Raw genomic sequence first — 27,612 nt, forward strand, 5'->3', positions numbered from 1 at the left:
GAGTCACGGAAGGTTTTAGATACAGCGCAAAGAAAAAGAAGAAAAAAAGCTGGAGACGAGATGCGATGTTCATTTCCACTTGCGGGATTGATTTCCTGTTAATGCGTCCGTGCACGCTCCAACAGAAAAGTTGAGATCGGCACATGTATCTACTAATTCCACAAACGTCTGTTCAACTTATCAGCTTCACACTTTGCATGTGTATTGTAAATGGCCCGGGGAAGTGAAGTGACAAATTTGGTGCAATTTGGACACGAGTGGGTCAAAATCGCAGCCTGATCATTTTGATAATTTGGTTATTTTTATTTGAACATATCGGACTGACACAGACACACACACACACAGCATAGGTTCTGATCGCCGACGTTCTGGTCCCTTCCTGTTTGGCAATTTGTGTTCAAAGTTAAAGCACAGTGTTCAATTTGTTGCTCGAAAACTTTGTAACGAGCAGAATTATTTAGAAAAACTGTGAACTTGGGTTTGAAGACTGACCTCGGAAATAGTCGAGCATTCATATACAAACCACACACATGAACAATAATAAAGAATACAAAATTTCAATCTGTAAAAAAACTGACTGTAAAATCTTCATTGCAGATAAACCTGGCAGGATGAACACAAAGTTTTCTAACTTCCCTCTGCACCATAGACTGTTTATAAAAAGCTCTGCACACAACGTCCAGCACACATAGAAGTGTAGAAGTGTATCGTCGAAGTGTTTGAGGTGGACTCACTAATCACAAAGAATAAATGCGAAGTGGCTCCGCAGCATCAACACAGGCGACGCTAACAGCCCATTCCAAACAGGCGGGATGAGAACAGACACTGCACTCGTGCGACCGAACGCTCCACAAGACTGAGAGCACAGTCGGCTCTCAGCAGTGAGATTATCTGTGTGAAATGTATGAGGAGGAAGCACCGGTTCTCAATTCATCATCCAGGGCCGCAGCATAATGGCTGCCTGTTGCACTGTCACACTCCCTGAATACAGAGTGCAGGGAGAAGTTTTTAGCTCAATAATTTAGGCCGTAAATCTGCAAGGTTATCTTAAGTCTGAGTGAGCCCCTGAAAGTCAGGAAGTGCGAGCGGCTCCATTCTGCCCCAGCCGATGCGATGATAAAACCACTGAGGCGTTTCATTACTGCCACACCACTCGGCGCTTTAATGTCATTGACACTCCAACATCCTCAACAGTATCCATCGCTCAGCATCTCAAATACCAACGCTGCCTCTGTCCTCTGTCTGTGGGCTGTTTGCTATCGGCCATGAGTAAATAAATGTGTTTTTTTTTTCTGCGCTAGGCACTTCAAATTGATTTGGCTTGCTAAAAGAATTTGCTCTTGCTCAGCACTGGCTAAATGACTCTCATGTCATTGATCCACTGACACGGCATGTCATCTCGGATTTACTTGATTTTCTTCTTCTTTTCCTCTGTTCTCGTGCATTTTCCCTTCTGCTCGCCCACCTGGCGGCTTGAACTCTGAGCGGCTCCCAGCGATGGATTTTAAGCACTTTCTTCTCTCTTGCCTGATTTTGTATTCTTCAGGAAAAAGGACTTTCATCCATTATTGTGATGAAAAGACGACGTCATCGTTCTTTTAGTCGGTAGAGAACCTTTTTTCCTTTCTGTGACTCTGCAAGAACTACTTGACAGAAAAGAGAAAATATTAAACTTTAACTTCTGCAAACTCTGATTTAAGTGTAAAAATATGAATCATTGTGAAAAGGCCGATTTGTATTCGACTTTACTTGCTCTGTTAATATTGCAGGAGACGTTTGCCCTTGCACATCCGTGACACAACTCTTACAAACAATAACTGATAAATTAACTGACACATAAAAAGATTTACACACTTCTGTCTCTTCCAATAAGGATCACGATCGCATGCATTACTGTTCGCAATAAAAAAGCTTTCTAAGTCCTCGTAAACCTTGTGGGGGAAAAATAAAATAACTGAGGGAGTGGAGGACAGTCACAAAGAGTACGTGATAGAGTATCCATAAGTTCCTGCAGTAAAACTGGTAATAAACGTCCTCCGGTCTCAACCGCATCAGCGAGAGGAATTATCTCTGATCTGGATTTTAAGACATGCTCACAGCGAAGAGGACGAAAGGCCAGATTGCTATTAAAGGCAGATTTCATAAGGTAATAAGAGACGTGTTTCCACTTAGACTGTGTAAGGACGGGTGAAAGACACATTGTCTGGTTCAAATCCAAAATGAATATAGATTCAGAACAAGTAAAAACCAGGTGTCTATTCTAGCAGCTCTAATTTTGGTTTAATCCACTCATAAATAAAAGCACGACACTGAAAATGCAAACGCAAAAATGTATATGATGAAGGTGAGTGGAGAGCATTTAATTTTCATTTTTCCACAAATCTAATTTTGATGTTTAATGGAGGCAAACTAAGAATTTCATTGTATGACGCATTGCCTGTTTTACAATAAAGACAAGACCGTCAAACCCATTTTCACAAAAATATAAATAAAAAATGGAAATAATACAAAGTTGCTGATTCTAATTCTGCTGTTTTTAGCTTTTTAAAGATAACAGCTACTCAATATAAGGTGAATCAACGGGACTTGGACAAATTAATACGGTGAATTGAATTCACATAATGAGTTGCATGTAGACTGAAGCATTTTGATCTGCAAGAAGATAAAACATTGACCATTTCAGACCCTGTATTAATGTGGCGTTGCCTAAATTAGCCATAAGAACTTGGAAAAAAGAGATTTCTTTTAATTTTAATAATGTATATTATGTCATTAGAGTAGTAAAGCCAACTAAAGGGGAAATAATTACAAATACGTTTAGTTTAAAATGGGAAAAATCTGAGGATCAGCATGTTGCCTGTGTTAAAATGCGGAATAAGAAACTGGGAGAAACTGTATATTCCAAATAAATAACCACAGAGAATTGGAGGGAATTTGTCTCTTTAGTAGAGGAGAAAATGTTTGGTAGTACATGTACGTGCAGGTGATATTCTAAGGGGTAAAATCCCAAAACACATCCAGCAAGAATCACCGAAATGCACCCAATCTCAAACAAATCACGCTCTCTGCTTTATTTTCCATTTTGAAGCCCTCTTCTTTTATGTATTTGTTAGTTTGTCCATTTTGTTTGTATATGTATTCACAAACCCCAGGGTCTTATTTATTTTTTAAGGAAAGATGATTGACTCATTAAATGACATCATTGTCGAATTGACTTTGCGAGCAGCACTGCATCTCACTCGTTGAATCAGCTCCTCGTGCACTGATTGGTTGAGAGCACAGAGATCCGAGAGAGACAAAGCACCGGGAGTCCAGCAGTAGGAGTCCAGCAGCAGGAGTCCAGCAGCAGGAGTCCAGCAGCAGGAGTCAAGCAGGAGGAGTGAGCCTCTTAGCTACACTTTACTCAGAGAATCAGACATAATTACTATCAACCGTTCCTCCACTGCCCACATGAGGTCAATTTTCCGACATCCTGTTCATTACGAGCTGCCCTGTTATCACTGTCCATCAAGAACAGCTGCTTTGATTGCAACCCCCACCCCACCCCTCTCTCTCACACACACACACACACACACACACAAACACACACACACCCCTAAGACAGACATCAGTCCACTTAGCAGGAAGTCACAGGGTGCTTCACTCTTTTCCCTTCGAGTCCGACTGGATATGGTCGTAAACCCAGAGCGATGGTGAATCCAAGCATCTCAGGAAAAAGAAAAGCATATTGTTTGGGCTCCGGAGTCCGACCGGATCACCAGGTGGAGCTAAAATGCTGCGACCACGCGTGCAGGCTGTATACGTACATTACACCAGAGAGCAGCACATGCAGGAAGCCACGTTCCCTTCAACCAAGGTCAGTCGTTAATTATCACTTTATTATCTTTAGCAGCAGGCCTCGATAAAAATCACGCCGCAGCTCGGTGTTGAAAACGAGGAGCTGCCCCAACAGCGAGACTGAGAACGACAGTGGATCCATTGGAAGAAGAAAAGAAAAAAAACAGATCGGATCTGAGACAGCTTTTGTCGTGCGTTCCACCATCAGCTCTGGAAAGTGAGTGTTAATGTCAACCCCACTTCAAAAGGCTTCTTTGATGCTTATCACCAGCCTTGACTCATCGGTGGCGAGCTACTCCACTGATATATTCCGTTAAAGAAATACAACACATCTAATAACTGAGCACTTTAACCCCCGATGGAAAATGAGTAGCACGGGGCTGTGTCGGGCTATTTTAAGCCTTTTATGAATTAGAACATGTTTATCATTGCAGAGGTGAAATATGATTCTCACACACACACACACACACACACACACACACACACACACACACACACACACACACACACACACACACACACACACACACACACACACACACACACACACACACACACACACACACACACACACACAGGGATCTATGTTTCTCATTCCGTGCGAATGTGTGTGAGAGTTATAGAGAATTATCCCTTGTTGCCTTATCTTTATATCTGTTGGTCGAGTTGTTGTCTGTCTGAGTGATAAACATGAAAATTCAGGGGGATCATCGCAGGTTACACGAGAAGGATTTGAAATGATTCCCCTCGTCTCTTTTAATAAGAAATAAAACAAACAGAAGGACGATGCCTCATTATTACGACCTCTGCAGCCTCTCGACAGTTCAGCGTTTCAATGCCAGCTGAACCACAAATCCATGTGGCATGATTATATAATGATATGGCCTAATTAGATTGTATGATTATATGATAGCATATGAAATTAAATTAAATAACATGAAATATGATACAAGCTGTGAAAATGATGTGATGATGGTGGTGGTGATGGAGCCATTGAACTGGGATTAGTGTAAATTAAATTTAGCCATACGAGTGTACTGTATTAAAATATAAATTACAGAATAATTTGTCCATTCTTTCTAATTAATCAATTCTTTGTTTGAATTACGCGCAGTCAGAAAAATCATCACTTTTCCAAGAGCCAAAAGTATTAAATTGCTGTGTTTTGTTTGATCATCGATAAAAATAATATATTTAATTTAAAATAATGTAAAATAAAAACCACAGTGAATCCTCTGAGGGAAACAAACAATTATTTTAAAACCGAGCAAACATATTTTGCATGATAGGTGATTCAAATAATTTATGGATTATCGTGGATTCATTATTTCAACTCAAAAATAAAACATAGAATGATATATATATATATATATATAACAGGATCTTATTGATGGCAGATAATGGTAATACCACTACTTCCAAATGACATAATGGTTTAATTGACTGTATATACGACCGTGGCGTTAGGTATTTGCTGTGAGTTACCATGATGACTCACCGATAAAGTTGAGGTATCCTTCTCCACCCAGACTGTGAGTGATGAGACGGATCATCTTGTGCAGCTGCATGCCGCGATCGATGACGGCGGTCATGGGAATCCTGGTGCTCATGTTGGTGTACATCTCCTTGTCCATCAACCAGAAGGCCAGACTCTTATCCCCAACCAGAGCCTGAGAAGGTAGACCAGGTTTTTATTATCCACAGTGGAGCATGAGACGGACTCTGTTTGACACCGGGAATCACGTAGAAAAATAGCTCACCTGATCATGGCTTTCTGCATAGGCTATGCATTTCTCTCCGTAACGCCTGTTGGTCAGCGTGAAGACAATATTGCTCATGCTCCACTCTTCATCCTTTAACTCCTTCAGGATCTGCAGAGTGACAGAGAGGGGTTATTGAAAAAGGGAATGATAGATGTGTTGCTGAGAGATCCAGTCGGGCTCTGACTGATGTCTGAAGCTGATGTCTTTCAGTTCCGGCCCTCTTTCTACCCTTCCTTAAGTTTTTTTTTTTTCTGGGTTACACTTCTTTCTCAGATCAATCTCTGTTTTGACATCTCTATATCCACACGGTGAGTTATGTCTACCTTTGAATGGCGGTAATGGAGTTTTTAATAACTTCAATACAGCCCATGGGTAGTAAGGCATCAGCTCTCCCCGACCTGAGATGGGCAAGGTCAGAGCCTCTCATCCAAACGGAGGGATCCGACGATAAATCCAACCAGGGAATCAATGCCCTGTCGCTGGCCTGCCTACATGCACACTTCCTGCCACAGGAGTCATTTCCAGGGGTCAGGGGGAAGCGAGGGCCAACACAACATGCATTCAAAGCACATCTGCCCACACGGAGCGCGGCTGTGCAGTTACACCGACTAATAACCCAAAGACACACGAGCAGATGATAGCACAGGGCAGAGTGGAGATAACCACATGTACTGCAGCGGGCACTGGGGGGGGATTTAATGAACAGCAGAGAAGCTAGAAAGCCGCGGTGTCGATAACATCCCTAAATGTGTAAAAGAAAGAGCGTGTGCCCTCCAAGAACCCCTGGTGATAGACACCAGCTCGGTGTGATCGGTGGGGGAGTTGGCGAGTCCGACTCAGTGACAGGCTGAAGTCTGCTCGGTGGAATTGGCTGTGACAGCTGATTGACATGTCAGGAAACCTTTATGTTACTCTACAGAGCCATAATCCTCTGAGTAAAGAGAGTAAATTGTGGCGATCAATATGTCTGAGATGAACTGGCTGGTCCCACCAACAGAGAGGCTTCCCCGCTCTATATATCACCATCTGTTCACATCCGCTCCTCCTCACCTTAGCCTTGTGTGGTCGTATTACTCAGCGCCGGCGCCACCGGGGAAACTCGCCAAGGAACATAAGGTGTCATCTACATGAGCGACACATTCTCAGACCTTTTAGCTCTGTCCCTGTGCGCTCGGTGCATCGCCTCGGATCCTCAAGAAAAATCTTTGTTTTGCATTTTCCTCATTTTGTTCCACTTAACTGGATTTTAACGGTTTTGGGTTTCAAGTTTCATTTATAAAAGTTTGACACGGCAGAAATAAATAGTTTTGAGTTGTGAATGCTGAAATGTGTCAAAGCTAACAGAGCTACTCATGATAAAAAAGGAAAGAAACTTAATCAAAGGCAAATACGCAACACAACAAGTAATAATAATTATAATAAATCCTAATAATAATCACTAATAATCATTTATAAGAGTATACATTAATTCATATCTTATTAAATCAGAGAAAGAGCAGAGATAAAGAACATAGAATCCAAAATAATAATCAAAAGGGAGCTTTTTATATTACCAAGGTAAAAAACTAAAAGTAAAGCAGGTTATTTGGCAGGAGAATGAAAAACAATGAATCCTAAAGAAGTGACAGAACAGATATTTTCAAGCTCTATATCTAATTAATACTGTATATTATATTGTATATAATAGTGATGCGAATAAAACCTATGAAATATGAGTAGAATTAAGCAAAATATATATAGAAAAACACCAGGGAGAAACACACACATAAGCATGAATGACAAAAGTATTAAAACTGTGAATAGTTTAAATACAAAATTTCCTGCTGATCAAATCATAGGGGTCACAGTGACCAGGTTTCTATGGAAATGATCTTGTTAATGCAGGCTGGGTTATCATCATCCTGGAAAATATTATAATACAACACTCAATTGTATTATTTATGTGAATAAATTGAGCAGTAACCTAAAGTTTAAAAATGTGGATTTTATTCCTGTGGCTAAACTTAAATACCGAAAATACATGAATCCTCTAAACTCTGGTTCCTTTCAAACAAGTGAATCCACTGAAAATACCCTGGAGATCATCCCCGCCGCCTCCACACCCACCTACAATCAGACACTTTACACTTCCTTATGAATCATTACAATCCAATTCAACCGCAAAAGTGGTCTGGGAGCAATTAATCTGGGAGTGGGACTGTCGGAGCGGAGACGGGGAGTGACTGGGTTGACGACTTCCCCACCACCAGCTCACCCACATCAGCCCCGACCAGCCGAGCTTCCTGGCGCCACTGACAGTCCACTTCATCAATGATAATGAGCAGTGCACAAATCTTACTTTACAAGCCTGCTGTCAGGAGCCAACCAGAGTGCCCGGATTAATTAGGCAGAGCCAGAATAAAAAAAAAAATAATAATAAAAAGATTCTAGCAGTGTAGGATGAGGTCACCTCCCTCGCCGCTGACACGCTGTGACTGATTCAAGAGCTTCTCTGATTCAATCACATGGTTCAGGGACGGTCGGCTGACTGTCCCCGGCACCTTTCCAATCTCCGAGAGGATGTGTGTTTGCGTTGCCATGGGGACGTCCTCTCTTCAGCACGTTCCCCGCTGCCCCCAGGGGTCAGAGAATGAAGGTGTGCAACGCTCAAATCCCGTGGATCAACCGAACGCCTCCCCGTTCTTTCACAGTTTTAGAAATTAATGAACTTTTCCGCCCACGCTGACGTCTCCTGCAGGAGCTTCGCTAAGCTGAACGGCCCTGCTCAGCTCACCTCACAGTTTGAAAAGGCTCACGGCACCGTCTCGATCCTGCACCGCCGGGTAACACCGCACCAGCGAGGCCTCGGAGTGCAATTAGCTAATAAAACGAAAGCCAAAAAACGCTGCCGTTACTGACTGTGGAGGGTGACGCTCGACGAGGGGGTCAAAGAGAGTGGGCGCCCTTTAAAAGGCTGCGATGAAGCCACTGACATGTTTACATAACCGAGCCTGACTCCATCGCTGCTTGCCAGCCGCCTGGGTTTTTTATTAAGTCATTTTAATTGAAAGTGTTTTCAGTATGATGGACAGAGCAATGTACAAGCACCAGAAATGGATTTTTCTCCTGAAACTAATAAGGAGAGAGCGGCGCAGACTGATATTTTAATCAAATTAAATGGAATAACGGAAACAGAAAAAAATTGGGGCCTTTGACTCGGAGGTCGTTCGAGTTGAGGAGCCGAGAGAAGCCAGAAAAACCCGCGTCGCCCGCTCTTATCCACGCTGCGGCCGGCGAGCTCTCTCCCTCCTCCGCCTCTAATTGTTTCAATTACATCTCAATCCATTGTAGCTGGAGGGAAGGGAGCCTGTTAAATTAGAGGGCTTTTGTAATATTATCCATTAGGAGTGACAGAATTTTATGGTCATAACCAGATCGAATCATCCAAACTTGTGCCGCGCGCCTTATCTGGTCCTCTCATTAGGATATCTTCATTTTTCACAGCCTGTTGGTCCCGACCGTCTTCTGCAGCCAGTAAATGAGTCATATCAATCAGTCACGCTGGGGACGAAACGCAGCGTGAGGCCTCGATCCAGGAACCGAGGGAGATTCATTCATGCACACATGTGTATCTAAAAATAAGCTCCCTCGCTCTGACTCTTTGTCTCTCTTTCCATCTGTTTCCTCCTGCCTCTCTCCCTCTGTCTATCTTTCTGAATGCCTGTAGCCTCCCTGCTCCATGTCTCCTTCTCTGCAACACACCCTCACTGGAGGCTCCACTTGAGTCCATTCAAATCCCTCCCTAATTGACACTCTGTGAGAAGAGGCAAGGCGAGCCCTGAGTGCACTTCACTGACTTCACCAAGGCATGTTCATACCAATGCTTCCCTGCACATGAATTTCGGTGCTCACTTTGCCGACTTCTACGATTCGCATGGCATCGAAATCTCATCAGGGAGGCGACAAATTTAATTGAAAAAGATGCATCCAGGAGAATCTAGATGATAATTGCATTGCGAGCGATGTTGTCTGAAAAGTGTAGCAGCAGCAGCAGCAGCAGCCTCTCTGGGGGCGTCCCAAGGATAATCCTGTGAAAGGAGGCTGCCTCTCAGCGGTGCAGCGCCGCCCGCCACGCCGAGTGCAAGCATCACCGAGGAAGGTCAAGTCTGGGACTATCCCCCGGCCGCTCCCTCCCTCTGCCCCCTATGCTCTCTTCCCTCCATCCCCGCCACAGAGTTAAACCCACCGCTGCGATATACAGACTTGATTAACGATGCATGGTCTCCTCCCATTGAGAGACACACAAAAAAACTGTAGCGCAGGAGGATGCATGCGGCGCCGAGGTCACACGCTCCGCTTCGCTTTTCCACCCAAAATATGAGTAAGTGCAACTTTCAGTGTGGGCGAGCAGATAAGAAGACACGGCGTTACATGAATCTTACAGCAGATAACCTCTTTAGGCATTCTGCAGCGATTTTTGTCAAGTATCAAACAGGAGAGGGCTTCTGCTTACACTCGAAACGTGCACACACACTGAAACAGGACACAAAACAATTCACCAGCCAAACCAAACACACACAGACACACACCTCCCCAGAGATAACCGGCTGCCTGTCTGTTTCCCTACAAATGTACTTGTAATATTTGCTGATTTCATACAAAAAACAACACTGTGGCGTACTGATGATGAATGGGTGGCATTTTTATTAATGCAGACTTTGAAGAAAACTCCAACGGGGGCCATGGAAATAAATTATGAGCTACGTGTTGATCCCAAATACTGTAAATTTATCCAAGTTCTCCAGAGGAGGCAGACATCACTCCAAAGTGAAAAAAAAAAAAAAAGTCTTCTGAGACCAAGACTGAACATGTACGACAGGATGTTGGCGTCGGAACAGACAGTGAGGAAGAAAAAAAACTTGTCAGATAAAGAAATGCATATTTATTCACCTCTGGATGGGCGTGCACGTTCGTTCCCTGTGCTACACGGCATCACCGTCATGCAGACTTTCAGACCTGATGGCAGCTCGGTTATAAACAATGTTTTTCCATCGTGGGCCATTAAGTACTTTCACAGTGGCAGTTTGGGCTGAAGTGGCGAGCCAGAGGGTGCTTCAACACTTGTTGTGCGGGGACGGAGAAGATTCGGCACCCGGAATTTCCCATCCAGTGTCCAGAGTGTTTAACAACTCACTCAACGGGGTTATCATGTTCAGCAGTAATAATTAATATGACTATTAGTAGTCATATTAATTATTTAAAGGCTCAGTGTGTGAGATTTAGGTGAAAGGGATCTATTGGCAGAAAGTGAATATAAAATAATCCTAGTGATGTTTTTCACTATGTTTCATCTAAAATTGTATGAGCTTGTACTGCCCTTTATATTCAAATACTTTATATCGGGAGTGGGTCCTCTCAACGGAGGCCGCCATGTTTTTTACAGTAGCCCAGACTGGACAAACTAAACAGCTTTTGAGTTTTTATGACAACTGAAGCTGCCACGGGTTCTCTGTCATGTTTGGAAGTGGACGGTGAGGTGAGGTGAGGTGAGGTGAGGTGAGGGGTATTCAGCTGCAACATGCAACTTCACCACTAGATGTCACTAAATTTTACACACTGAACCTTTAAGTTGTTTTGGTGAATAAATACTGTATCAATTAACTAAAAAATTAATTTTCTCACAAGTGCCGAAGACGTTTGTTGTGCGTTTCATTCATTGACTCAATATAAAAATGTATGACTTTAAAAGCGACACCAAATCACCTGGATCTCCCCCTGGTGGCTGGCTGGAGTATGGTTCATAAACCCTGCCTCCTCCATGTAAGCAGACATGGGCCAAATTAAAAAGTCACGTCTCTGTCATTTTAGGTACTTCTGTACTGATGTATGATCGAGTAATGATGTTTCTGGTAAGTTTGATTTTAATTAGTTATTTGATGCTATAAAAACAGGGTGAAACGTCATCATTGCCTCATGATTGGTCAATGGCACCCTGGCTACAACAGCGCCACCACATGGTCGCTACTGTGCAGACTGTGGCTCCGAATGTGCAAGATGGCAGAGTTCATATCCGGGATATTTTATCTTAGTTTCTGGAGAGTGGGAGGAAGTGGAGACACGTAGATCATCTTTATTTATGGTCTATGATTCATTCCAGAGTTAAAACTCTAATTCATGCCTCTAAAATACTTTTATTTAAAAAATAACCATCAGTGTTCTGGGAAAATTTAATTTTGTTTTAAATTGTAAATTACAAACTTACATCCTCCATAATTAAAACCTTGCAAGTTCACCACGTTTGCACAGAATGTTTTTTGTCAATTATGTATGAGATGTAAGAATTCAATATGAAGAGCAGCGTGAAGGTTTTTCCATTCGAGGTTGTATGTGCAGCTAATTAATCCACTTTGAAATTATATCAGAGTATTTATGTAAAGCTATCAGTGAGTTTTCTCTGGCTGTGCTGAGCTATCAGTGTGCAGAGCAAAGAGGACGTCTGTTAGTGGAGAGATTAAAAATAAAATCGTATTATTGTAGGAGTGAAGCAATGGATATAGACGTGTTCCTCTCAGCGGATCACAGAATGTGTGTGAAGCGACATTGTGAGAGAACATTGAATATTGACAAAAAAGTCCTGTTAAATACACGTTCAGTGGGTATCTCTCCAGTTTGTGTGTGTGTGAGCGTGTGAACACTACATTGCATTTTGTCCAGGAGATAGCAGAGCAAAGAGCTGCCCTTTGCTGGACGCTATGACAGATGCTAACCTTCAGGAAACATGGAAAAAAACTCCGAAACTCTGACAGGACACGGGGAAAAGAAAACTGCTCCGACCAACAGAGCATTTTACTCACAGGCATTTTCACTGCTCCACAGTAAAAAACACACAGGACGGCACAGCCCCGAAAATAAAAGCTCAATGTGGTTCATGTGGTAGATAAAGTTCACTCTGCTACTAAAGATCAAATTCTAATTTAATTCATGAAGACAATAAAAGGCCCCCCCATCAATCCTGTTCTGTTTTCTACACTGTACTTGAACCTCACACACACAATTAAAAAAAAAAAAAAATTTAATGTTCATTTAAGCCTGAGAATGCAAAGTAAATCTGGTCAGGGAACTCACAGTTTAATGAGTGTCTATAAACTGTCATGCTCTATTGCCATTTAATGAAATTTATTCATGGGAAAGTTCCTTCAAGTTAAATTTAAAACATATTTTTCAAAAAACAAAATAAAAAAGGGAAGATAATAATTGGCCATTTCCTTCTTTGATTCATTACAGGGTGAAATTGTTCCCCATATTTCCCCTGACAACGAGCGGAGGCCGACACGAGGATGAGGATTTGTTTGTCGTGGAAATAGTGTTTCTGTTCTATTCAGATTGTCCGACTGGTTGGTAGAGAGAGAAAAAGAAAAATCAACAGCGCATTGAATTCAAGCGGAGAAATAATCTTTGCTTTATAATATAAAAAAAATGGACCCGAGGATAGAAATTTCAGGCTTGATAATGAATCAAAGTGAAATATAAAAGGTGACGCTCTATTCAAATGCTTCACTTAAGAAAAAAAACATCACAAGAAATTTCCGCCTGGATCAGTGACTCTGTGACCTTCGTGATAACATTATTAAAGCTCAGCTTTCTTCCCACTCACATCAAATGAAAGCATACATCCACTGAAAGGACGTGAAAAAAAATTACTAATCTAAGGTCATTACCGATGAATAAGTCAAATGCTTATGTTTGTTTGTTTCTTTTCCATCGTGACTTTGTGTTTGGTGGGAGGAGGAATGACCTTCCCGTTCGCACAGCAGGTATGATGAGAGAATGAAGTAAATCAGCACTTAATAAGAAACAGAGCACAAGGACCTTCTTTGGTTTGATGAGAGAAAGAAACTAACTTGCAGCTCCGGGTGAAAACAAACACAAGAGCACGGAGTTTATGCCACTAACTCCAGAAAAGACGGAAAGATCCAGAAAACTCATGTACGTGAGCTGTGTCCACCTCTACTGGACATTTAATGGTTTGTAGTCTGACCAGCGTCTGGCGTGTTGTGGATTCTGCGATTGCACTCATGAACCTTTTTGAATAAAGTTAATAGGAAAGAAACCTTCTTTCAATTTGAATTGAGAAAATGAAAGAACTGGTTCACATTGTAAATTTCTTTGTCACTGAAATGTCATTTTAATATTACTACCAGCAAAGTGAGCGTCCATGTCATTCAAACATTGGATCATCTATCCAAAAGAGTGTTTTCACTCTGCAAACAATTTAAACCTTAATTGATCCGGACTGAGACCACTTCTTTAGGTCAGATTACATTTTGATCCATGGGTCTGAAAACCTGTTATCTTGGTTTGGACTAAACTAAATAGTCAGAAGGCCCAAAACAAGGTGGGTGTGAAAGTTCCCTAAGTGACCACAATGTTTTAATCCAATATAAATACCTCACTGTATTATATAATGCAATCTAATACAAAATTAATATCAATTAACAGCATATAAATAAAACTGAACATTATAGACTTCTTTGACCCAGGGATATTCTGCTATTAAATGCATTGTGCAGACCTGTGTAGTTTCTCTTGTCATTGAGCGTCTTGTACAAAAATAACTTTTCTCTGAGGAGAGAAACACTTGTACTGGACTCCCACATTCCAGGAATCAATTGATAGTATTTCTGCTATTTCTCCACGAGCGTGTTGCCACAAATAACTCACATTATCAAGCCTTCACATCCATGAATCTTACACCCGAGCACAGCAGTGTGCAGTTATCTCCAGGAAATATAAAGGCTGAGATTCTCGTGTCACTATCATGCTACGATTTATACTTTATAAAACGCTCAAATGCTTAGCAACAAGCCACAGAAGTACTTCAATGCCTCCCAACATACCCAGTTACTCCCTTTGTCTTTCATCCCCGTCTCCAAAAACACATGCTTTCATTTTTTCTCTCTATCTGTGGCTCGTAGAGAAGTTTCTCTGTGAACTTATGGAGAGAGAGAGAGGGCACGCAGAAAAAGGAGGGAGATTAAAATGAACAAGTGAATAATCTTACCTGGATCCACTTGTCAGGGATGGCCATAGCCAGTCGGTAATCAAACCCGAGCCCTCCCTCCACCACTCCTCTGCAGAGAGCCGGCATCCCTGACACATCCTGTGGGGAGAAGTCACACTATTTCATATCACATTTTTTCCTCTTTGTGTGCACAGGTTCCTTTTCCCAGGCGTCAGCCCGGATCGCGTCAATACCACTCCGCCACCCACATATTAAAAAGGGAGCGAAGTCCTATATCACAGGGCCAAAGGAAAAAAGAGTGACATCCCATTTCCTTTTGCATTACTTCTTAATTACGCCAATGAATACGTAAGTGGGCTATAATAAGTGGTTTTAATTAATAATAGCTGTGGGCGGTGTCATTGCAAAGTGAGTGCATGCTGACGGCGTTAGTGTGTGTGTGTGTGTGTGTGTGTGTGTGTGTGTGTGTGTGTGTGTGTGTGTGTGTGTGTGTGTGTGTGTGTGTGTGTGTGTGTGTGTGTGTGTGTTTTTTACCTCTGCAATAGTGATGCAATCAGGATAAAGGGTATGAAGAATGTGATTGGCAAGCATCAGGTAAACCAAGGAGTCTTCATCCACCTGAAGGCCAAAGTACTCGCTGTAGTCCCCCAAGAAGGTGGTAGCTGAGGAGTAAACACCCACACAGTCAACTCTCGTAATGTTTTTCAGCCCGAAACTTCTGAAATCCTTCACTCTTCCCTCGGCTTTTTTTTTTTTTCCACAAACACATGCCGCTGCTGTTTTTGCTTCATTTCTGTGATATATATATTTTTTCGGAACAGTCTTTATTGTACAAGTCTTAAATGTACTTTTTTTTTTTATGGCTCATTTTCAAACTCGTTCATGTGAGAAACTCGGATTCACTGTCGGCTCACAAGTACATTGTAAAGTAGCAGCTAGCAGCACTTCTTCAGAGATTCACAGTAACATACTGCATATATTCCACACTGTGTGACAGCTGCTGCAGATGTGCAAGGTGGATTCGAACCTGTTCTCTCCACAGATTTGATTTTTACATCCATGGATGCAACTAGTATTCACAGGATTTGATCTAAATAAATATATATGTGTGTGTTTCTTACATAAAATCATATGTGTGGAAACGATTCTTTAAAAATCTGGCATTATTGTAATATCGCACACTTTCCTCTGAAGAATGACCTAATTTGAAGGTTTTGTTAAGTAACCAGATAATCTCCTGCTGTGTTCTTCATAAAGTCCAGAGAGGGCTCAGACCCAATTATCGCACATTTTCCGGAGTTCATGTGTGAAAAAGGGCTCAACTGTTCTCAATACAATAAATAAAGGTTTCACTTACCTACATGTGTTAATTAAATTGTTTAATTCCTGTTGCTTTATCTGTGTTTAATTAAAACGAGTTTTGCAGATAGATATTTCACAGCGTGTGGGCCGAGATCAGTCAGACCTCTTCTGGTTTTGTTCTTTAACCCTCTGGAATCAGTCGTGCATGTACTGCCCTGCTGGTTTTAAAGAAAACGTTGCTTTCCACTCACAAACCAGTCTTACCGATGCCATGGTGATGATACACCATGGAGGTAACACCATCAAATCTGAAACCGTCAAAGCAGTACTCCTCCATCCACCAGCGCAGGTTCGACAATAAGAACCGCATTACTTCCCAGCTGGAAAAACACACACACACACACACACACAAACACACACACACACAGACACACACACTCAAGGTCAGATAAACAAGAGCCTGTGAATTATTCACGCACCTCATCATGCACTTTAGGCGCCACAGATTAATTTTCCCAGCTACAGGACATTCACATATTGATAACAAAAGCTTCATTATGTTGGAGTTGGTGAGTCACTGAGAGGAGATGGTGTTTTCATTGACTACAATGTAAAGTAGGATTCTGTCTTTCCAGCTGAGGGGGCTGAGAAATCAGTGGTTTACAGTAGACACTGCAAACTTCTCTGATTTCCATCGAACCACCTGCGTGACCACTGGGCGAGCGTTTAGTGCAGCCAGGTCCATCCCCCAGTGTTTGAACTGATAGGATTTCATGCCACACTTGGGTAAACACACAAACAAACACCGTGCAGGGGAACTGAGTTACCTCTCCTGGGGGAGGACATAAATCGCACGCCTCTCCTCTCCTTGGCTTCCATCATCAACATACGACGAGCTCCTCTGTCCTGCATGCAAGAGCGAGAATACTCTGGAAACCAACAAGCCCTCTGAGGATGAAAGCGTAACTCATGGCTGTGTTTTGTTGCCCGTGGCGAGCTACAAAGCACATGAATGCCGTGTGTGCCTGTTGGCAGGACTGTGTTGGTGGAGGCTCGAGGAGGTGGATTCCATAAATGGCCCCAGTCCCCGTTTCCTGACTGAGCGATGGGAGAGTCATCTGGATCTGAGCAGCCACTCAAGGCAAAGTACACCAAGCGCCTCACCTCTTCCCCGTTCAGCGGCGTGTTGCCATGGTAACGTCGGTTAAAACTCAAGATTTGGTCTTCTGGTCTATAGGCAGTGTGCGTAATGAGCACCGAATGAAACATTGTACTCGCGGAGAGCAGCAGCAAAGTGTCGGGGATGTGAGACGAATGACACACTGGTGCCACTGATTAAATGTGAACTGCTGCCTCCGCTTAGGTCGAAATCCACAACTCTCCAAGAACGATTTTAATGATACGTGTCCAAAAACACCTGCAACCACACTTGTATTTCTGCTCCTGAGATAAACTGGAACTACATCTGGGGATTTTTTTCTTTTTTTTTTTGGACCAAAACTTTCACGAAGTATCTTTTGACCTCCAGAGCTTCACACTAACCTCTACTGACACTGTTGGGTTTATTAACACTATAAAAAACGGAGTCAGTGGAAGTCAGCACTGCAGGACCTGCTCCCTCCAATACGTACCGTGTGTACCGTGTGTGTATCTATGAAAACACTTGATATTATGAACTAGACCCTTCATGATTTCAAGCATATAGAAGGTTCTGCGTTGGCCTTAAGAACAACATGAAAGCACAAAAGGTTTTCTATAGAGCCGGGCAACATGGTTAGACGACCTTGCTACCGAAAAAAAGGCAGATATAAATGGCTCATTCTAACGTAACGTGGTTATAAAGCAATGAAAACACAATTATGAATATTATATCCGATTTCTGCCAATAGATCCCCTTACATCATACACATTGGACCTTCAACAAAATCCTACAAACACTTTCTTCCATGACCAGAATATAAATAAATGTATGTTATAATGTTTTATATCCATCCACAACTGAAGATAATAAACTATAATCATGTTCAGGTTTGAGTGAGTGGATATTTTATGGAGCAGATTTTATTGGCATTAGGTTTAGGAAGTTATGATCTATCAAAAAGGTAATTTTGCTGTGTTGAAACATTTCAGAGGAAAACATAATATACATAAACTGCAGAGTGTCTCCAGATGATTTAGGATTTGAATGCACTAAAAACAGATATATTTAAATAATTACCTCCCTGTCGAGATGTGAAATGAACCAAACTACCTGCTGAGATCAGAGATATACTTTAACAGTGAACTCTTGGTTATTTTCATTATTGCTGGATGTGTTATTAAATTAGTTTTTTTTCTCACCTCTGGAACAGAACTTCAGCTCTTTACATCTACAGAGGCCGTTTGAAAAAACAATGAATCCCTTTCTGAATTTAAAAAAGTGTGATACTGAACATCATTTGTTTTTCTTTTCGCTTGTGACCACACCGACGGGCAGTTCAGCAGTTTTCTGCTCGAATGATGAAATTTCATCATGTCAAAAAGTTGGTGAAGCAGCGAGCGTAGTCCCAGATTCATGCTTCAGCAACACTTCAATAACATCTCACACTACGAAAAAAATCCATCCAACCCGAGACGGTTCTTGCTCTCGACAACACCTCCTCTTTAAAACGTATCATTGATTCTCCCTCTGCATATTCAGAGCGCGGCTGAGGATTACATCCTCCACGGCAACAGACAAAAAAAATCCCCTGATTTATTTCATTTCGGTCGGTTGAGGCGTAACACAAAACACATTTAAATGCAGTGCCTTCTGCGCTCCGTTCCTCAGGGATGACCGACCCCAACACTGTCTGACAGGTGTGAAGCCGCATGTTACATCAGCGCTGCCCCCTTCCCCTGAGGAGGAGCACGAGGGAGCCTAGCATGATCCGATATAGCAGCCTGGCTGGGTGGTCACGCAGACCCTGTGATAAATAGATTAGGTCCTCCACTCCGCTGCACAGAGCCAACAAAGGCTCCCACACAATGTATCCCCACGGGACACAGATAATAGCCAGCGAGAGCCAGAGGCCCAGGATGAAACCATACTGCCACATTAGGGCCCACAATGCCATTCATCATCAAGTCCAATTACAGTGAGAAAGTTAGATCTCTGTACCTGATGCAACCCACCGCTTATCTGCCCGAGCTCAATGGAGCTATCGCCGAGTCTGCGGTGTTAATACAAGAGCAAATTGACCTCATGCTAAAACTCAGCAATGACAGTGAAACCTGGTTAGGGGGCGCTAATGGAGTAAAGCTCTAATGTCCTTGTGTGCTTGTAGAGTAAGACAAGGTCATCCATCATGCGAGCTGCTTTACCTGCAACAACACGCTGCTATAAAAGGTCTATTTAAAACAACATACTTGTTCCACATCTGCTTCATGCTTAGCGGCTTCTTATCGGACTCTATGACTCTGACGGATAACACAGCATGTACGTTCCCGTTTTTCCAGAAGGCGATTTTGCATAAGGCGTCACAGCAACTTATTGTCATGATGGCGAGAGATTTAAAGTCCCTGTTTTTCTCGCAGCATCGCAGGTAAGCCGCAGATAAGAGCAAATAAATTTCAGACACTGACAGGTCATTCCACAAGAAGTGTGATGCTCAAACAACGGCGGCAGACAGCCTGATGGATGGTGCGCGTTTGTCGGGCCAAAGAGGACAAATAAGGTTCCTTATTTAACGCATTTCAAACTTTCTCCAGTCGCTGCAGCCATTAACGCAAACAGGACAAAGACTATGACCCTGCAGGAAAAGTCATATTTCTGGGTTGATGCTTGATTGATTTATTAGTGCAATAAGTCATTAGTTCAGCTAGTTTGTACATGAAATTCACATACGCACAGTAAATTATTGAAGGATATGACCAATTAATTACAGCCGTGACTTAAAGGTAGACATTTTAATCACGTCTAGTTTTCATAAAATAAGCATCAGTCAAGTGAAACGCAGCTGAATTAACCAGTGAGCTTTGTTTTGTCTTTATACTTCACAGCACACTGTTCAGCAGCCTTTCAGGCAGTCTGGTGATGCTGGCGGCCTCGCAGGGTAAACTCTCATCTCGCCGTCTGACAGACTGTCCCTGTATCGCTGTGCTTTGTGTCAGATATCTGCCATTTGTCTGTTCTTAAGGCTCCCTGGCAGCGCGCTGCTCCTGCTCGGCATCCTGGGAGGAAGATTCTGCAGCCTGTGAGACTGCTTGACTGTTTGGGAACCTGTAATTAGGATCGTCACGTATTCACTGCCTTTAGGAATCAATTGCACTCTGATGGGCCAATTCTAAACTGTGGTTTGAAGGTTTTCTTGTAGTGGCGGGATATGGAAGTGTATAATCCCTGAAGATATTTGAACGGTAAGACCCTTCTGACAAAGTAAGAGATAGGTCAATTATAGACATGCCCGAGGAATCATAGCTGTACAGTTAGCTAGTTGGCTGACATCACCATAACCCATTGTAATGTGCTCACCTCTCGGAATTGGTTAATTATAAAAACAGGAGGGTCGGAACTTGGCAGAAAGCCCTGAGGGAGGGTGCAGCCTTACAGGCTTCACCGAGGGAGTAACAGTCCCTGAGGTCAGGAGAGCAGAGGAGGGAGGACGAGCTGCAGCAGGCGCCGCTGAATTAGTATTTGTTACACTTATAAAAACAGCTTGCTTAGATCGGTGGTGATGGAAATGAAACATTCATTAGCAAGATACTGCTAATTATCAATCTTGTCATTTTACTGCCTCTCCTCGTTGAATAACTCAGGAGATATTGTAAAACAAGTGAGTAATATGTTTCACGAGAATTCAAGATCGTCATGTACTCAAATAATAAAATAAAAAACATTTATAGGTTTATGGGCCCATATTTCATTTGTATGATCTTTACACTTACTAAAGATGTAATTTCGTTGCAGTGCTTGAGCATTTAAGGGTTTTCATTTGCACCATAAAAACTCTTTGCACATATTGCTGCCACGGAACCTTTTGATCTATTTATAGTTATATACCATACTATACTTAGGTAGTTTAAACCCATTGTTTGTCTAATTAAACCTTCAGAACATCACACTTCACTCAAGCACAACAGGTAAGACGATACGTGGATTAAAACCCCTGCTCGACTGCTCTGTAAACCCCTTGTGAAAACCCCTAAAAAACTGCTGGTACACATAGGGGTGGGCAAAGTATGAACCACAGTTTTGCAACCATGTATTGAGGTAAGCTTTACACAAGAAACTTAATAAATTGAGTTCAAGCAAATACGGTTTCGTTCAGTTTATACAAAAATAATATATAGACAAGCAATGTCCAGTTTCTGCTTATGAAGTGCGGGGGCGAGAGGATATAGATTCTGCTAGGATCATACCCACTGGCTCCATCCAACACCTACTGGAAGCACCACAGGCATCTCCGACCAGCCACCATCCACACCTACAGCTCAGCTCATTAGCTGAAGCTCACCAGAGGGAGAAAACTGCTTTTCCTCTTGCTGTGTGACTAGATGGAGCGGGGGGGGAATGACTGAATCTGGATTGAGTTGACATTTTAAGTTTATTGATGGATCAGACACGAGTCAGGTCCCAACTACAGTGTGAAGTCCCAGTTTGCTGAAACATGAGGGAATCAGATTTATACAATGAAAGCCTGTCATTTATCAGCGGGATTATTCTTTGCTTCACTTCACATGGTCCCTTGTGTATTAGGATATTATGGTGTATTATTATACACATTAGTGTGTATTATTACATACATTTCCTAATTCAAAGGATCTTTAGCAGTAGATCGGCAGTGAAACAGTAAATGACACTTGTAAAAGTCATGTTTATGTTCTGTTGTTTGTTCCATGGCTTTAAAAACAGCATGTTAATGTATAATAATGGAACAAACTAAAATATTATGCACGACAATAAGGAAACCTACATTACTTCCAATAAAACCCTACTTTGATCAATGGTTGTAGAAATTCATTATATATCAGAGAACATGAATTCTTTGATTCTGCCGTATTCGAGCTCTCATGCTATAGAACATTACAATCCGAGCTATGCTAAGCTCCCTCGTGAATATTAATGCCCTCCCCATTTTAACTGCCCTATTCACACATCATTAACAAATATCTGAATGTAATAAAAAACCCACGTATAGAATAATCATGTCAAAGAGAGAATTATTGCCCCTTAGTTCTCAAACACTGGGCACATCTCTCAGCACGAGCGCACCAAGAGGAGTTAAAGGGAGTTTTCAAAAGCCTGGCTGTGGGCCTGCGTTTCATATCTTGTGAATTCACACAAAAATTGATGAAAAATGGATGCAAATCATCCTGTGGGACGTGAGCACAGGGGGGGGATTACAGGACGAGCCCACATCAAGCTTCTCAGAACTCTCACATCTGAGGGCCCTGATCTGCAAAAAGGCTCGGCTGCTCTGGCTGCCAACCCCCTACACACCCAACCGTGGGCTCCAATCACTCAGTCACCAGTCTCAAGGTGACTTTGGGGTCTTTGAAAAGGAATCATGAAGGTGACAGTGGCCAAAGAGAAATGCAGATAAGGCCGAGTTCTGCTTATGAAGAGCAGCAGCGTGTGTGGGACAGGAACCTCTTGACATACACCAAGCAATGTGTGTATATTGCGAGTCTCCACCGGGCGTCCTCCCATATTTTCAATGCAGCTCAGTCCTTCTACAATCAAGTTGGTATTCAGCGACTGCAAAGCTACTTCTCGTATTTCAACAGCCTGGAACCAATGTTCTAAATAGTGAATGAGCAAGACGCATTTGACTCCGAGGCAACTCGAGTTAACAAATAGGACAGCAGGCATCTATCTAAACAGCGTTCCTCCCAGACTGAGTCGAAAGCCCTATGAGGGGAAGTTGAAGAGAAACGCATACCGACTAAAAATAAGAAGGTGCTCTTTGATAAAGACGCAGCGGTGGAAGCGGAGAGCGTATAAGAGGGGAAAATACATCTTCGCTGCGATAGCCTGCATCAGTCAGGCTTCTCCCAGCCTAATAAGAACATCATGGTCAGACGGTGATGGCTGATAGCGGCGCTGCTTGATTAAAAAACAGCCTGTGTTTGGCACGGGGTTCGCGGCCAGCCTCCGAGGTTCATTTCCTTCTGAAGGGAGCGGCAGAAAAGGCTTGACACAAACGACGCGTCCAAACAACCTGCGAGAGGCACAGAAGACAAATGAACCCAGGATGACATTGCAGAGCTCCTTTGGGCTTTTACAAATGACTCCTCATATGCCTCCCAGTCGCGGCATATGTCTGCACCGTGTCTAATGAGTGCTTCTGATATGAGGAGAGTTCAATAACTAATGAAAGAGGAACCTTGGTCTCTTATTATAGCCTCCATGTCTGACACTAAGCATTGTGTAATGTATTGGAAACCGCTGCACACAGAAGACACACGCTTATTAAAAGCCAGTTCAAAAAAGGCATTTGATGGACCCGACAGTGGCCGTTCCCTCTCTAATGGGAGCCAGGATCATTTTGCCGCCGTCGAGGCGACAGGAGAGACACTTAATTAAGACGACTTACAACAACACCAAACAATAGTTTTGGTGCCGACTGAGCCCTGAGATGTTCTTTCACCTTTTTACCATCAGCATTTGTCTTAGTTTGTTTGTTTCTCTGGTATTTTTACACAAAAACTGCTGGACCGTTTAGCATGAAACCTTTTAGAAGCACTCGGTATCGATCAGGGAAGAACCCAGTCAATTTTGCTTTGGATCCAGAAACAGGATTTCTTTTTTTTCACTTCATTAAACATTGCAAGGGTGTGTTTTTAAAAAAAATATTTTATACACTATCCCATGGATCTTGATGAAAACAACGACGAAATATATCAGCGCGGGAAATTTGGTCCAGCTTGATTTAATTTAAACGGACTGTTGGGCCTTGGTGGAGGTTAATGCCAATCTAGTCTCTCATGCTATTGTAATTAGCTGATAAAGTGAATATAACCTAGTCTAACAATCCCGTAAACATCCAACCATTCCTCGTAATGCATTTAAATTCAACACCTGCCTGGGAAAAGTTGTAAAAGTTAAAGAAAAAAATCCAGAGCATTTGAGGGAATCTAAATTGGACATTTATTAGCCCATTTGATGCCTCGGGAATATCAGATTAACAGTAAACCTGACTGCTTGGCCACTTTGGGGAAAGATTTAATCAGTCATTTTTGCGATCATGTCTTGTTTCTGACCTTCAACACGTCGCGCCGCATCAGATAGTCTCAGAAAATATCAAGAGTGGTATGTCAGCCGCCGTTTGGGCCCATTTATCAATCCGTTCACATGTGGCTAACACGTTTTTTGATTTTAAATTCAGAAACTCCTAAAAGCAATGCGCTCATTAATCAACCTTGTTTTTTAAAAGGTTAGCGTTTATATATCTGATGCAGCCAAAGCTGGTTTTAAATCTCCTACGTGTCAGACAGCATTTGAAATCAGCTTTTAACCTCCACATCTACTGCTCCACATACAATACGCCTCCTCACATATTCTACCATTACTGACAATAACTCCTAAATTCATTTGTCACTGCTGCTCCCTTCATCTCTATCAGACATTTTCTTATATAAATATACATATATATACTTAGAGGACAGAGGATGTTGCACCTTGTTAAGCCCTATATAGATAAATTGTGATATGTGAATATGGGCTACACTAATACAATTTGATTGGCGGTTAATGGATCTACAGCACAATGGAGTTCAGATGAAATTGCAGTAATCAGTCGGCAGTTCTTTGCTTTTATATCATGAATTGTGCTAAAAGGCTAAAAAAAAATAGACTGAACGTTGGATTTACCTCAGTTAGCACAAAGTCATACAAAAGTAAAGGAGTCCTACAGAGCTTATTAAATGCAGATCTACTGTTAACACGATATAAAGAATATATATACACGTCAGGATAATTGCATTCTGACTTAATTACACTGTGCAGCTCTCTGTATTCAATGTGGTCTAAAGGCTCCAGCAGCTTCCTGAAAATACTTCACAATCCCCCGTTAGTGTTCCCTAAGAACATTTCTCCCTCCTTGATGAAACAGGAAATGTAAATTGCAGTTTGCGATACAAATGCATCAAAGTGACATTCATCATGCTTTAACCATAAGCAACGATGCACATCTAAAAATACGTTCTGCAGCAGAGCACAATGTATTTTGATGCCGATGAACTTAATGCATATTTATGCTGCAAAGAGACAGCATGACGTGAGGCCGTGCAGGTGGTGGCGTGAATACATTTCTCATTCAAACTCAATAAACATACAGATCAAATACATTAAAAAGGTAAGACTCTCACTCTCACTCTCCCATGAAAGCAAATCATTTAGGTTACCGATATTCTTTCTTTAGCAATAAACCTTCATGAGTTGACATTTATCGACTGGACCCTCTACTCCTACAAGCCTAATGGATTCATGAACTGCAGCGTGATAAAACCACACAGGTACACACAGGTATAAAAGTACAGTAGTTAACACTGGCACCAAACAAGAAGTACCTGGAATAGTTGAAGAGGCGACTGCCCCAGAGCTTGTGCTCCCCTCTGGGTGGAGAGTGGAAGAAACACGAGTCGGAGCCATCAAACTCATTCAGTCCATCCACCGTGTTCATGGAGGCGTGGCTGTGAACGACGTCCAGCAGCACCATGATGCCCATCGAGTGAGCCACATCGATCAGCTGCTTCAGCTCGTCTGGGGTCCCATAGCGACTACACACATACACACACACACACACACACACACACACACACACACACACACACACACACACACACACACACACACACACACACACACACACACACACACACACACACACACACACACACACACACACACACACACACACGTATTAGTTGTGGTGATGGTTCACTGTAGTCAGGCCCTGTTCTAATCCAGTTCATCACCTACATTTGACACAAATTTAACAATACATCCAGGTTCTCATAGGGAAAAACATCAACTGTCATCACAAAGGCGAACCTTCCAAGCACACAAATAAAATGACAAAGGACACACACAGGTGTTCAAGTACAGGCTTATGTAAACATTTGTTCTCCTCAACATAACTCTGCTCCTTAGCCAAACACCTTATACCCAAGAATCCTGCCTGCCTGCCAAGGATGGTAAAAACTTCATGGATGTTTAAACAGGCCACATACATGGGCCAGATTTCTCCTGGTGCTACAGATGGTAAGTCTGACTGTGACAAGCAGTGTGCAGCACAAAATACAAAGGTGCATTATATTTTATGTTGTGTGAACAAAATTTCGTATCATTTTGAAGCTGTGGCAAGACAAATATAGTATATGTAAATATATATGGTGTATATGTAGTATATACAACACACACAGGATATGCATCCCCATTCATATGCTTTATATTTTCACTAAAACACATCTGTGATTTAAGATTAGATAATCCTTTATTAGTCCCACAATGGGGACATTTGCAATATTACAGCAGCAAGAGTCAAAAATAGGCATCAGTAAGTAATAATAAGTAACATGCAATACTTAAGTGTAAGGAAATATAAAAAATTGAAATGCCATAAAACGAATATAACCAGAAGACCATTAAACAGTTTATTATTTCCCAAACAGAACTTGCTTCTATCTATAGATCATGCGTCGTGACCACACTGTCAAGTGGGCCTATGAGGATTTTGTAATTTGATAGCTATGACACACTTTGTAACTCGTCTACAGTCCAATACTATGGAGACACTGTGGAACAGAAGACCACAGAGCATTTGTATGTATGGATACACACCTCCCAACACAAACAAACACATATCTCTGTGTGCGCACTTCTCATCTTGTCCAGTAACGACCGTCTGTCCTTCCAGCTATCGTTATATCAGCTTCCTTACAAAACAGGACGCATAGCGACAGTATTACCCGGCTTCCCGGTACTAAACCGCTCTGGTTTTAAATGACACCGGGAGATCAATCATGGGTGAAATTACACCATATACATTACACTTTGGGTTTATGCTCTACTCGAAGCAAGGAAGGAGGGATCTCTGAAAGGAGATAAATACTGTCCTCCTTTATCTAAAACTCCCTCCGCTGCCTGGATTAAAGGAAAATGTATTTATGGAGAGGTCTGTTTTTTTTTTTTTTTACCGGTGTCAAACTCCCTAACCTTGATTTAAGGTGATGGAGTTGAGCAGCAAGTTACTCACTTTGTTCTCTTTCATGACGGAGGGAAGTGACTGCCAGATACATTTCTCAAAAACTATTTGCAGTTGTAGAAGCTGCAAATGGCTTCTACAACTAAGTTAAGTGATGTAAATGACGCCGGGAAATGAAAAGCAACAGAGGGAGAGCAACTAGTCTTTTTCTGTTCACAAACTGTGAACTGAGAGGATTCATCCCGTTACATTTAGAAAAGAAAGACAAAAAGACAATGTCATCTAGCACAGAAATATTTAACTCATGATCTGGTCTTCAGCTTTATGTGAAATGTGCACATGCATCTAAATCGGATGGTTTTACATGTTGTTCTTAAGTATGCATGTAATAATAAATGTGCATTTTCCCTTTTAAGTCTATCTAATAATTCCAGAAATCTCAAGAACCGCTCATCCTATCGGTTTCACACTTGGCATGTGTATTGGTACAGGCCCAAGGAAGTGCAGTATTGAATTTGGTTCCATTTGGACATGCGACATA

General features: G+C 42.1%; 1 protein-coding gene across 1 annotated transcript in view; it reads right to left on the reverse strand.

Moving 5' to 3' along the window:
- Positions 1-27,612, reverse strand: part of gbe1b (glucan (1,4-alpha-), branching enzyme 1b) — an 80,762-nt gene that overhangs the window by 32,946 nt on the left and 20,204 nt on the right. Inside the window, exons 7-12 of the mRNA XM_035153729.2 lie at positions 25,435-25,644; positions 16,168-16,283; positions 15,136-15,263; positions 14,641-14,739; positions 5,598-5,708; positions 5,336-5,507 (exon numbers count right to left, since the gene is read on the reverse strand). Of these exons, the coding sequence (XP_035009620.1) occupies positions 5,336-5,507; positions 5,598-5,708; positions 14,641-14,739; positions 15,136-15,263; positions 16,168-16,283; positions 25,435-25,644 (836 nt within the window). The remainder of the gene's footprint in view (positions 1-5,335; positions 5,508-5,597; positions 5,709-14,640; positions 14,740-15,135; positions 15,264-16,167; positions 16,284-25,434; positions 25,645-27,612) is intronic.

This window comes from Hippoglossus stenolepis, chromosome 4, assembly GCF_022539355.2.
Source record: "Hippoglossus stenolepis isolate QCI-W04-F060 chromosome 4, HSTE1.2, whole genome shotgun sequence".
NCBI classification, from domain to species: domain Eukaryota; kingdom Metazoa; phylum Chordata; class Actinopteri; order Pleuronectiformes; family Pleuronectidae; genus Hippoglossus; species Hippoglossus stenolepis.